The sequence below is a fragment of the Lolium perenne genome, chromosome 3 (assembly GCF_019359855.2).
Source record: "Lolium perenne isolate Kyuss_39 chromosome 3, Kyuss_2.0, whole genome shotgun sequence".
Classification (NCBI taxonomy): domain Eukaryota; kingdom Viridiplantae; phylum Streptophyta; class Magnoliopsida; order Poales; family Poaceae; genus Lolium; species Lolium perenne.
In genome coordinates this window covers 19,044,039-19,057,413 of record NC_067246.2, presented here as the reverse complement: position 1 = coordinate 19,057,413, position 13,375 = coordinate 19,044,039, and the positions used below count along the sequence as shown (strand labels likewise).

Below are 13,375 nucleotides of genomic sequence, written 5' to 3'. Positions count from 1 at the left end.
TAAAAACAAAATAAATAAGCTAAGGAGAGGTTATTACAGTAGTAACAACTTCCAAGATTCAAATAAAGATAAATTACAGAAATAAATTAACAAAAACAAAAAAAAAGCGAAACATGGATATACAAAGTTCCGACGGAATATGATATGTAGATGAGCGAGATGTCGGTATACCTCCCCCCAAGTTTAGGCTTTTGGCCTAAGTGGAGATCAACCCCATGGTGACCAAGCATGGAAAAAAATGTTGCCCTTGTAATACGACGAAGAGGCACCTTCGTCCTAGTATGAACTCGAGGACGGCTCGGTGTAGTGCGTGGTGTAGTTCTCAGTGGCCGCCTCCTCTTCCTCCTGCTGCTGGCCATGGAATCCAAGCAGTCGAAGCTGCTCGTCCAACTCCTCCTTTGAGCGAGACCACGGCTTCCTGTGAACACTAAACAAACTAGGTTGTGGTAGGGGAACCTTCCTTTCTTCCCCATCAACAAATAACATTCTATATACTAAACTTCCTGCACAAGAGTTAGCAGTAACAAATTGATGGTGTTTCATAGCAGCAAGATCAAGTCTTTATGGTTTCAACAACACATCATTTGGATCAATAGTAAGATCCAAGGCAGCTACAACACGTGCAGCAACAATTCCCCCATAAATGAGTCCTTTAGCAGACAAGCGACGAGCAATAAGAGCACCAAGATTATACTTAGTACTATCATTGAGTGCAGTAGCTAGAAAAGCCAAGTGATAATGGGAAATGTTACTAGTATTTTTCCTACCAAGAATACTAGTGGCAAGGTAATAAGTAAAATATCTAATAGCTGGGAGTTGAATGTTTCTTATCTTGCAACGCTGGGCCTTGCGGTCATCATCATTCGTCACCTCCCTGTAAAGCTCCAACAAATCCGCGGGGTTGTCCTTAATCTTCCTCGCTGTCCCTGTAGTAGGAATACCTAGGATTGCACAAAATTTTGACAAAGGCAAAGTGATAGACTTGTTATAGATTTTAAATGCAACAGTCGGATTGAGGTTAGTGTTGCTAAAGTGGAAACTCTCAATAAATGTTTTAGTGAGCGAAGCATATTGTTCACTCCCATCATTCATGTAAGTGGTTAAGCCAACACTGTCAACAAGGAACAAGAAATCATCATGAATCCCTGCATCTATCATGAAGTTAGCGCAATTAAAAGTGGATGGATGTGCATCTCCATCATCCCTTTCACCAAAGTCTTGAGCAATGAGATCTTCATTGTAAGTTTGCCTATATTGGGTAGATGATCTTGAAGACCTCCTTGGTCCAGGTGCTTCCCTCTCAAAGATTTCTCCATATGTGTGGTTGTCCATCCTTGTTCTCTGAAATTTTTAACAAACCTCATAAAAAATGTTTTTAAGACAAACAAATGAAGGAGAACACTATGGAGACTTATAAGAGGACTAAACATGCATCAAAACAAATTATCTCATCATAATACAAGCATGCAAGCTCACTTATCATATCATCTACAGCAGCAAAATATTCAAGATATACTCCACTAATCAAAATTCTATTTGGATAATCGGAGGAGTCACATACCGGAGAGCAAATGCTTCAAATTTCAGCAGAAAATATGGGCTGAGTAAGGAGATCGAAAATTCGCGACGAAGAACAGCAAGAGCACGGGTTTGAACAATGGTGGAGTGTTTTCTGGGGTGAGTGAGTGAAATGGCAGAGGAGGAAGCAAGTGGAGCGCCAGGGGGGCCCCACACCTGGCCTTAGCGCGGTCAGGGTGTGCCTCGCGCCACCACATGGTGTGGTCGGCCAGTGGGTTCCCCTGGATTGAAGAGTAGTCCTTGAGAATCTACGTAAGGAAGTCCTATAATTGTTAACTTAATTGTTCATAACTATAGTAAATTGTTATACAGTATAAATCCGTTCATTATTTACCCCAATCCATGTATGTGTTAGGAGACCACCCTAACGCCGCCGTCGAACGAAGGGCTTTGCCGTCGGCGTCCTCCAGTGGCAGTGGGGAGACGAGACGAGCGAGAATGGTCCGGGGGCGGCGGTAGCTGCGGTTCCCACCCAGGCCGTACCCCTACAGAGCGACGCATACGTGTTTCTCTCACGTTCGACGAAACACATCGACCGGAGAAAACAAAGGAAGTTTCTCCTTTTAAGTAGTAGAGATTATGACATAAATTGACTCCTGTTTTGACGTGCGTGAGTTTTGACTTAGTCCCGAGACCACTTAATTTACATAATAAGATGGTCACAAGGATAAAAATCACTAACACATCATGTCTTGCTTAATGATTTTTTTTATAGAATCTTGTAAAAATAATTGTTCATAACTATATCAAATTAATGTACAGTATAAATCTGTTCTTTATTTACCACAATCCATGTATATGTAACAAATGCTACAATACCTTCCCTTTTGCACACACTCTTAATAAATATAAATCATATGATATGCCTAATGGCAAAACATAACCCCATCTCTTCTATCGCTAGCTTACGTCATAAATCATCCCAATCCCAATCCCAATAGTAGCCAATAATAGTGGTATTCTGTATCGCACGCACGTACACGTGTAAGTGCGTCGAGTCGGTCACTGCTCAGAGGTTCATGTCGAGCACAAGCGGGGCGTCACCCTTCTGCACGTCGAAGGCGCGCCGGACCTTCCCGCCGGCGCCGGCGGCCAGCTCCAGCACGTACTTGCCGTGGAAGCCCCTGAACTTGAAGTTGCCGTTGGCATCCACCGTCCCGCGCGCATGCGACGTCCACTCCGTCCTGAGCCCGACGTACCTCCGGCCGGCCTCGCTGAGCGAGCCGTCGGCGTTGAGCAGCTGGCCGTTGGCGCGCCACATGTGGCCCTGCATGAACCCCCAGAGCATGATCCCCTCCACGGCCGGGTGCGCGAACGCCTCCCGCAGCACCGTCTCCAGGTCGTCGGCGCGCACGGCCTCGTCCGCCGCCGACACGTCCAGCTCCGTGATCCACACGGGGAGCTCCGTGGCCGCCAGCTTGTCGAGCGCGTCGCAGATCACGTCGCCGACGGGGTGCGTCACGTGGCCCTGCACCCCGATCCCGCCCACCGACGCGCCCCGCTTCTGCAGGTCGGTGATCAGCGCGACGTACTTCTCCGGCGTCGCGTTGGGGTCGTTGGCGTTCTCCACGTTGTAGTCGTTCACGAACAGCGCCGGCGCCGGGTCGATCGCCGCCGTCTCCCGGAACATGTGCGCGTCGATGTCGTCGCCGAGCCGCTGCCGGAAGAAGCTGCCGTGGAGCATCTCGTTGTTCACCTCGTAGCACGGGAAGCGGCCGTTGTAGCGGGACACGAGGCTCTTGATCCGGGACTCCACGGCGGCCTTGAGCTGGCCGGGGTTCAGGGCGCGCACCCACGGCTGGACGGAGTTCTCCACCGCCCAGAAGATGCAGTGCCCGCGCACCGGCTTCTTGTGCCGGTCGCAGAGGGCGATGAGCTCGTCGGCGTCTGCGTAGCTCACCTGGCCCTGGATCGCCTCCGTGTAGTACCACTTGAGCTCGTTCTCCAGCACCGCCCAGTCGAAGTGCTTGGCGAAGAAGTCCACGAAGGCCGGGTTCTGGACGGCCGACTTGCTGATGCACGCGCCGATCGGCACGGCGTTGTCTACCTGGACCACCCGGATGGACGCCCCATTCACGCTCACCGCCGCCTCGTGGTCGTTCGCGCCGTCCTCCGACCGCGGCTTGAACTTGAGCACCACGTCGCGCTTCCGAACCTTGTCCGTCTTCTTCCTGAGGTGCCTCAGCCTGGCAATCCTGTCCACGGCGCACACGCGCAGGTCCATGACCTTGATGTCCACCCCGGCCGGCGGACCGTGCACGTAGACCTGGGCACGGCGCGGATGCTCGTCAACCCGGAATGCGCCCTTGATCTCGGCCCACTTCCCCGCCTCCGCCAGAACCACGCCGCCACCGGCCGCGGAGCCATCCCCAGTGCGGACTTCCACATGCACGGCGTGGCCGCCGTCCGTGCAGGCGGCGGCGCCCTGTATGGACACCCACCCGGACACCCGGTACGTGATCTTGGGCTTCGGCGCCTGCGTGATCTCCCGGGAGAGCCCGTCCTTCTCGTCGGTGCGGTGCGCGGCGAGTACGTACCGGCCGCTCGGCTTCTGCTTGCACTCGCCAGGCACGTCCTCCGCCGTGGCCGAGAGCGGGGGCGGCGCCGGGTCGCTGTGCGTGGACAGCTTGCTCGAGCCGGCCGGCGCCCAGCCGGCCAGGTCGCCCTCGGCCTCCTCCGAGCAGCCGAACCAGAGAAGGTTCACGGCGTGGGCCGCCGCGTCCTCCTCCTCCGAGCTGCTGCCGTCCTCTATCACGTTCACGGTGCTGGCCGCCGCCTGTTCGTCGGTGCTGTTGCCACCGTCCGCCATTAGCTTCATCGCCAGTGCCACCTCCTCCTGCACATGTACGCACGTTCATACATCGTTGAAGCATGTCGTGCACGTTGGCTTTTGGGGAAGAAAGAAAAATTAAGAAAATGTTGCAATGCCGAGATGTGTGGTTGGAGAAGTCCTAGCCCTGTTCTTGTTGGGATCGGACAGCCATGCAATGCAAGCACGACAAGTGTAACGAGACATATATCCTTAGCTTGTTCGACCAGTTGCTTGGCTTTGAAGATGAGAATCGATCTGGGAAAACAATGGGCGGCGGCAGAACGACAGAGCATGAATCTATGATGAATATTACTTGGAACCCACATTTCGTCCACAGCGGAACTGGTGGAACTTTTCGACCAACCTTCAAATTTGCACCACTACTATTGCACGAGCTGCGTACACCACATGCAGCACTGGACATACATATAAGGACATTTTATCCAAGCTTTCATCCATGGAAAACACCATGTGCATGTTCCCTCGGTTCCCAGTTATAAGATTGTATCGGATATTTCAACGTGAACTACATATATACGAACTGAAACGAGCAAGCATACATAGTTGAATGTGCCTGGAAATCTAGATACATATGCTACACAAAAAGCTAAAACATCTTATAATTTGAAACGTACTCATAGATTGTAATCCTGAGATCAGAAGATAGCCATGACAAGGGCAGGTCACATACCTCAGCAAATGCCATGTCGATGAAGCCAAAGGACAACGTCGTAGCTAGGAGGCGAAACGCGTTGTCGATCGCTCTGGTGCTGAAGATGATGATGATGTTGTTGTTGTTTGGGTTGTGAGTGAGGGATGATGGGCATGCAGTGGGTGCAATTTATAGGCAGTTTGGCCGGCCATCCACTTCCATGGCGACAGAGGGGGAAAAGGTGGCAGAAACCCGTTGCTAGCTAGCTGTAGGAAAGCAAACCTTAGGTGCTCCATGCCACGGCCAATCTGGGCTACCAAACTCGTATCTTTCTCCCTATCTTTTGTGCAACACTCAAGTTTGGGCAACGCAGGATTAGTCAATCAGCCCGAGCCGCCCGGATCGGTTCGCCGACATTCCGGACCTATACTGTGATATCAAGAGGATCAGCCGGTTGATTAGCTTCATAATTAGTTTTGTTATGACGTTAATCATCATTTGCAGCATCGATCCGAAGCATCTCCCAACTACGGTCCTTTTCTTGGCTTTCGGAGGAGTAAAAGTTGATCAATCCTTCTTCGGTCGTTGGTACGCCATTGCGTTCTACTATTATATTTGCAATACATGTGAATGTGATCGATGGCCAATAAGGTAATTAACAACATCGGATGACTAGCTAGCAAGGTGTTTGGCTGTTTACTTGTGACGGCATTTGCCTCTATCGCTGTCATTTTGTTGATTGATTTTCTCCATTTTTTGATTTATAAAATATGAATAGCGATGATGAAATGATGATGCATCAGTTTATGGATGAGGAAGCCGTTACCAAGAGGAGACTTTATGTTCTGGCTGCTCTTCTTCAATTACAAGCGGATGAGAACGCCGCTGTCAAATGTGGAGGTTCAAGTGGAAGCGCAATTGCAAAATGATCTCATGGTGCACCGGTGCATCTCTGGAGGCTTAAAGAGAAGACACTGTTTGATTAAGTTAAACTTTGTTTTATTTCCATTTTAGTTATTGTAAAACTATATATTTGTGTGTTAAGCTATTCATGTTTGCATCAAATTTATTCAATTATTTAGAATCATGGTTCAAATTCCAATTTCTTTTTTGAAAAACTCTAGGCAAATCGGTTGTTTGGGGGGTGCGGCTAGGCTCCGGTGCCCATAGAAGAAAGCCGCCGGAGATACTCTTAGATTGATCGGTGCTCAGCCTCTCTTGATTAGCTTCATAATTACTCTTGTTATGACGACGTTAATCATCATTTGCAGCATCTCCCAACCTGGATCTTTTTCTTTGCTTTCGGAGGAGTAAATTTTGGTCAATCCTTCCTTCGCTCGTCGGTACGCTAGTGCGTGCTAGTACGTAGTATTATATTTATAGATATGTGAATATGATGGCCGATAAGCTAGTTAACAACATAGCCAGTAGCCGTACACATGTACTTTTTGAAAGCTTTTGGAAGTACAAATGTGCTTTTAGCCCATGGTGGTACATCTACAGGCACTAGCTAGCTAGAAGATACAATATGTTTCCAGATCTTGCATGGAGTGTTTCGCCATTGGAGGGGCTACTCGCAGCCGTCCCATGACGTACGTGATGGGCATCTCCACTTTGATCTTGCTGTTCAGCTCGAAAAATAAACGATGTATAAGTCGCAAGGCCGGCCATGGCGTGAAGCTACAGAAATCGGCCGAGGCAGGCATGCATATCAATCTTGGACTATCGAGTGATCCGTGACGTCCATTCGTGAATCTTGACGGCACAAGCAAGCTCATCAGCATGCATGCCGACCCAAAGATATGGAGGACCAGAATGCATGGGCATCCTTAGTCGCTTCAAAAGCATGGAAACACGTCACGTCAAAAAAAAAAAAGCATGGAAACACGTCCACGAGAAATTAGTTAATGCGCCTAACGAAGGATCATGCAATCTGCAAATTGCAATAACTTTGTATCTTCCACAATAAATCGTTTCCGTGCGCTGACAAACGTGTATCTCTATGTCCGAAAAGACGATTCAATAGTGGCTAGCTATCACATCAAGTATCTTCTCTGAGCTAGTGCCTTTAGAAAAGAAACGAGGGTGTCTATGTCTGATATTTCACTAGGTCTCGGTCAAATTTTTTAGAAAAATATACATGTCAAAGAGTATGATGTAATTTTTTTATTCATATAGTGCAATAAAATACGATGCTTGTTTTCCTTGAGTTCAAAAAAATACAAAAATGAATTCTTACACGGCTGTCAAGGTTAGAGAGACGGTTCTCACCGTCAACTTGGATTTAAGAAATTCTCGGGCGATTAAGAATTACTACTAGAAGGAAAATAAAAACCTCTTGGAGGGTATTGGTTCGGCGTGCTTGTGTGGATCGTAGCGGTGCTCGCACGCCGTTCCCTTTGTGAAGGCGCCCTTTTTGGGACAAACAAGGAACCATAAATGTGGCACCCTAGCAAGATCATGATAGCTCAGCACAATCCAGAAAACCCCTGCTACAAGATTGAAACTTATTAGCCAAGATCTGATAACTCTTAACCTAGATCTAAACATAACCGAGGTACCGGGGAAAGGAAATCCTTACCATCATCGCCGGAGGTGACGAAGTGCTGCACCAGGAAGAAGATGAAGCCGCCCAAATGAAGTCGTCGCCGCTACCACCGTCGCCGACCGAAGATGTGTGCGCCTACCTGCCTGCCAACGGGAGGAGGAGCTCGAAATTCGTTGGGAGAGTGGAGTTGAAGTGACCTCACCCGGTAGGGTGCCGATCCCTGTGCAATAGTGCTAGTCCCGGATCGAACTGCTAGCACACACAATTTAAGATGTAATATTAAATAGCAAAGGTCATTATTACAACGTATGATCCAGCGAAAATAAAATTGTTCATTACAACTTGCATAGCTCTCAGGCTAGCACTTATTCAGAGTTCACAGCGGAAAGTAAAACATAAAGCATGGAGCCATCTTTCTTCATGATGCCACATGCAGACATGTTGAGCGAAGACTCGTAACCCTAATCCAACGTTCTTCAATCAGAGTTGTAACTTGCAACATAAAATGTTGCAGCCACGAATGGTCAATATATTTGGAATTGTATTGGCAAGATGACACTTTGGTGGACACAAGTGGCAACCTAACATATACGTGATCATTTGGCTGGTAGAGCTCAGGTATGATTTGCATAAAGCCAGTTTTCTCCTATCATTTGTCAAATCATTTTCTTCCTTACTAATTAGGCGGTACCATTGATAGAAATCAATGAACCTGGAATACCTCATCGAAATAGGCTTTCGCCCCGCTTTATAAATAAAGCCACACACGGCCAAACCGATACAAGGTAGAGAGGGAAACCTCTTACAAAGCATACCACAAAAATAAAAAGAAAGTACAGGAGATGCCACACCCTCCACAATACAACCGAAACAACCGACTACAGTTGAGACCCCGCCTCCTTGTGAAGCCACCGGACATCGTCATCTCGTACCACCAAGTTGCTGCTGGGAAGGGCCGCCTGCGGTCCCGCTCCGGGCCGTGGAGCGCCGATCCTGCCAGCAGCCAACAAGTACCGAGAACGAAGACCACAATGTCACGTGTAAAAGATAAGAGGCCGCCGAGTCCGCCCTACGCCGGGATGGGGAGCACCAAAAGAGGATCTGAGCTTGCCCGCCGATGACGACGAGGGCAAGCCAAAGGTACCCAAGCTCCACGACGACGCCCCCAAGAGGGTGACGACGCTAGGCGCCGCCGCCGTCGAGACCGAGAACAGTCAAAGGTTTTCACCCGGAGCTCTAGCCTGGGGGAGCGACCACAACGGTGCCCCCAAGAGGGACACGACACCCACAGGCGCCGTCACCGTTGGCGCAAAAGCGATGGGCTTTCGCCCGAAATCAACTCCCACCACACCAAAGGAACCATGGGCAGCCCGCCGACACCAAACAAAGCCTCCGAGACATGGTCTGGGAGCTGCCACTGCCGAAGCAGCACCAACGCCCGGAAACCCCGCCGCCCACTCCACGCCATCCCCATGACCTAGGAGTAAAGCCACCACCACCGCTACGTTGCCCGTCGTAAAGCCGACCGTGCAGTTTCCAGGGCCGCCGCCCCGGCATCCAAGCTCATCCCATCTGCCGGCAGCAACCTCCAGCCAGACGAGTAGTGAGGGCAAGAGCGGCAGTGACCGGACAGGGAACAGAGAGCAACCCAACCCGACACGCTGTGGCTGCCAACCGAAGGCTCGCCTGGCCCCGGTATGGCCTCCGGTCGCGCGGCAGTCGGAGGAGAGGCACTGCCACCTCCCAGACTCCCGGCGCCACCGCGAGATGCCGACCAGCGCACACAGCAGGGGCCCGCGAGGCCCAGATCGGGCCCAGATCTTGCCCGCCTGGCCCAGATCGGGCCCAGATCTCACCCGCGTCGCCCTACTGCCGCACCGCGCCGCCGTCCCAACCAGACCCCGCAGCTCCGCCGCCACTGCTGCTAGGCCGACCCCCGCCGCCAGAGAATGGGGCCGAGCCCGCGCCGCTCGAGAGAAGCCACCGCCGCCGCGGCTGCAGCCGGCAGCACGCCCTCCCGAGCACGCCCGCCCGAGCACGAGGTCACCACACCACCGGAGATCCGGCCGCGCCGCCGCGCCTCGCCAGCACGCCGCCTCGACGGCCGCCACGACCCGTGCCGTTTCTCCGCGCGAGGGGGAAGGAGAGCCCCGCCGCCGCCAGCGCCCAGGCTTTGCCCGGCGACGCCGTCCGGCGGCGGCGAGGAGAGGGGAGGGGAGGAGGAGGGGGGCTGGAGGTGGGGGAGGCTAGGGTTCCCTCCCCGTCGCCCACGGGAGCGACGCAGGAGGGCACGGGGAAAAAAAGGAGGGATCAATCTGCAAAGCTAGTTCTAGGGGAACTCTGAACCTGGAATACCACCGATGGAAACTAGCGAATTCCTCCTACTCTTGTTCACCCATCAAATTTTAATTTAAGAAGTTGGGATGAGGAGACTTTCGAACAAGATCCTTGTCAGTTCGCTCAAATTGTCCGTAACCGGGGACACGGCTAAGTACTTAGATTTAACACTCTGCAGAGGTTGTACAAATTTACCCATATGACCTAGTATGTTCTTCTTCCATGATGCACATTTTCTCAAATGGACAGATGTCGACTAGGACGAGACTTTTCCGAAGTGATCACCCAGACCATCCTCTACGGACCCGCTCCAACCTACATTCCCCTACATCATCATGTCACGTAGGGCCCAGGTTCACACAACATACTCTGTCAAGTCAGAGCCCATATTAGCATCTGGTTGTACGGTAAGCTAATGAGCAAGTTTGTCTAATATCTCTTTGTTCCTGGGTGGCTGTCCACAAGTGCGATGCACACGGCGGTTCATAGACATGACTCCGTTGCAACCACTCAACATAAACCAAGCAATACAAATTCCATCCCAGGTAGTTCATTAAACTTAGTTTGTTTTTTCATAACTCACTAACAAAATCTTTTTATAGCATAGCTGAGCTACAACTAAATTTAATGGCAACAGAGAAAGTCAAGTAGGGGTATCTAGACTACTGGGATTGCATAGCAAGCATAAAACCCTACACATGTATACTACAAAAAAATACTACAGTGCATTTATAAAACTGGGACATTTGTGATTGGTGTGTCACTTGCCTTGGTGAGAGGAGGAGTTGGTACACTCTTCGCAGAAACACTCGTTGCAATCAGCACAACCACAATCTACAAACAAAAATTTCACTCCATAAACACATAGCAACATATAGACAACCACAAATAAAATATGGATGCGATATGTGGATTAAACATGAACAACACACTTAACATGTTCTCTGGTTTTCAACTATATGCATGATGCCATGGCAAAATTTTAGTGTTGAATTAATAATTAAAAACATTTTCTATTGTTAGAAAAGATCTACAACACTTAAACAAAATACTACAAGAGAATTGTATAGGTCACGTTTTTATTTTCTAATGCTACTGTACAGAGGGTTCAATTCTCTGCTAATAGCAAAAGGAATTACTCAAAAATAATTTGTAGAATTATTTGTATCCAAAATACTCTATTTGAGTTTCTGCAAAAACTGTGTATAAATATGATGCAAAAGTGCAATATTATGTGTCTACTGTATTCTACACATTTTTGTGAATCTAAGGACATCTCATTTGTTAAATTTTGATAAACAGAACTAAAGTTATGATTTTCTAAAGATTGGAGTAAATCTTGTCCAGAAAATTCGAAAATTAGAACACATATGACAAGTGGCATGTTTCTATTTGGGGATACCCCTTCGTTTAAGTGATCAGATTCTGGTCTTAGGGTCAACATCCCGTGGTTGCAAGTGAATTGAACAAAGGTGAGAAAAAAAATAAAAATAAAAAGAACAAGAACGTAGCTGCGACATGGTATTAGCAATTCTAGGCTCTATAGAAAAGATTTGATCGCGGTGGGTTATACCAGATGAAGTGCGTCGTCGGGAAGAGATGGTGAAGAAAACGTGGACATCGAGGCGCACTGGTTCGCCGGAGTTTCTCGCCGGAATCGCTCGCCAAAAATTCTTTCCGCGGACGGCGCTCATAGATGAAATTGCAGCCGTCGCTGTGGTGCACCAAAAATTGCGAAACAAAGCCTCAGAGATGCGCAATGAAGAAATAGGAAGTTTGGAGAAAAACAAGAGATAAAACGGCGGACCGAGCTCACCGGAATCGACGATATACTGCAGCGGTACCGCAGAATTGCGACCTCGAATTTGAGCAGCCTGGGGACTCTCGATCTGTGTGGTTTGAGGGGAAATGGAGAGGAGGGTGTGAGGATTAAGTAGGAACAAACGGCTCGTTAAATGACGGTTAATTTGCTCTGAATCAATTGGAGAAGAAAACGTCACGAAACTGCAAAACGTATACGTTCGTGCTTGTAATTCCTGGGCTGAGCCTTGAAGACGCTGACGTGGCAGTGGGGCCCGTTCATCTATACCAATATAAAAAGAGCGAGAGGAGGCAGATCCAATACATCGTGACCGCACAACCTTGCATCAACGCTAAAAGATTAGCCCGTGATTTGCGGTAAAACAGTGTCAGACGCCCCGCAAATCGCACGTCATGCAAACTGTTTTGCCCCACGATAATCTCATCGACCAACCGCACCCTGTGTCCATGTCCACGCCTCCGCCGCCAATAGCATCGTCCTCGGCCGTCACCCTTGGCAGCCCGCATGCCCCCGCACTCCTCCCCCGTTTGTCGTCGGCGATGGCACGCTGTTATCCGCTCCCCGAGATCGACGTGTAGTTGACGCCGCCGTCGCACCGTCCTTCTCTCCCCATCAGTCCCCAGATCCAGCAGGACAGCCGCCACGTTCCCGTCTTCGCGGCCGCAGGACACACTAGACATGGTCGTCGCGGCCAGCAGGTTCCGATCTGGCCGGTCTCGGTGTCCCTACTCTCCCTTATCCATTGCCGTCACAGCCAGCCCACTCCATGTACTGAGTCGTCATTGGTATGTTAATTTAATCTTGATTAGGCTTCATTGGTATGTCTTGTACTAATTTAATCTCGGTCGGGATCAACCTCTATTGATGGGAAGGTGGAGATGGAGATGATTTTCTCTGAAACAAGTTTTGGTCCTCTCTTTGAAAATCATCTTAAACTGCAGTTGCTTTGGGGAATTTATCCTCCAATCAGATGCCCTATCCGCTGGAACCGAATGTGATCCAGTTGACGTACCATATATTCAAGGTAGTTAATGGAATTCTTAGGAGGGAGCAGTTTCAGATATGAGATATCATATATATTCAGGATAGTGTTTGGAATGCTTAGGAGGGAGCAGTTTCAGAGATGGCCTACAATATATTCAGGGTAGTTGTATGGAATTCTTAGGAGGGAGCAGAGATGGCTTTTCTTGGCGCCGTTACTTCTTGCGTGAATGTTTTGTTGTGCCCATACAGTCGTAATGCAGGAGCCCAATGCTACCAGGTATTGCCGTATTGCACATTTCTGAAGCAGATGGAAGATTAGATAGCGTGAAGTCAAATTTGGTTCATATCTTACAAATGAGTACCAAGATTATCTCACCGGGAAATTCCAATTGGTTATATTGTCATGAAAAATAATTTCATCTTACCATAATAATATAATTTTGATGTACTAGCACATGAAAAAAATTGTTGTACCAAATTATATGTTCGGGGCCATGGTCGTGTCCAAATACCTCTTTTCTTTAGGATTAGATGGACTGCAGTGCACTAATTCAAGAGAAATTTCATTTGTGCTATAAGTAGCCTATTATTATATCTCATTGAACTTGAATGGTATGGATGATAATAATTGTTAGTCTATTT

General features: G+C 49.0%; 1 protein-coding gene and 1 long non-coding RNA gene across 2 annotated transcripts; both read right to left on the bottom strand.

The window, feature by feature from the left end:
- Window positions 1–2,335: 2,335 nt before the first annotated feature.
- LOC127341082 (endo-1,4-beta-xylanase 1) lies at window positions 2,336–5,203 on the bottom strand. The gene is made up of 2 exons (XM_051366856.2): window positions 5,082–5,203; window positions 2,336–4,414 (listed from the first exon to the last, which is right to left on the bottom strand). The coding sequence occupies exons 1-2, from the start codon at window positions 5,094–5,096 to the stop codon at window positions 2,588–2,590; spliced, it is 1,842 nt and encodes a 613-aa protein (XP_051222816.1). The 5' UTR covers window positions 5,097–5,203; the 3' UTR covers window positions 2,336–2,587.
- A 5,329-nt stretch (window positions 5,204–10,532) lies between these two features.
- LOC127338122 (uncharacterized) lies at window positions 10,533–11,958 on the bottom strand. Its single transcript, XR_007874204.2, has 3 exons — window positions 11,744–11,958; window positions 11,501–11,641; window positions 10,533–10,761 (listed from the first exon to the last, which is right to left on the bottom strand). It is a non-coding gene; the product is annotated as an uncharacterized lncRNA (long non-coding RNA).
- Window positions 11,959–13,375: the final 1,417 nt, after the last annotated feature.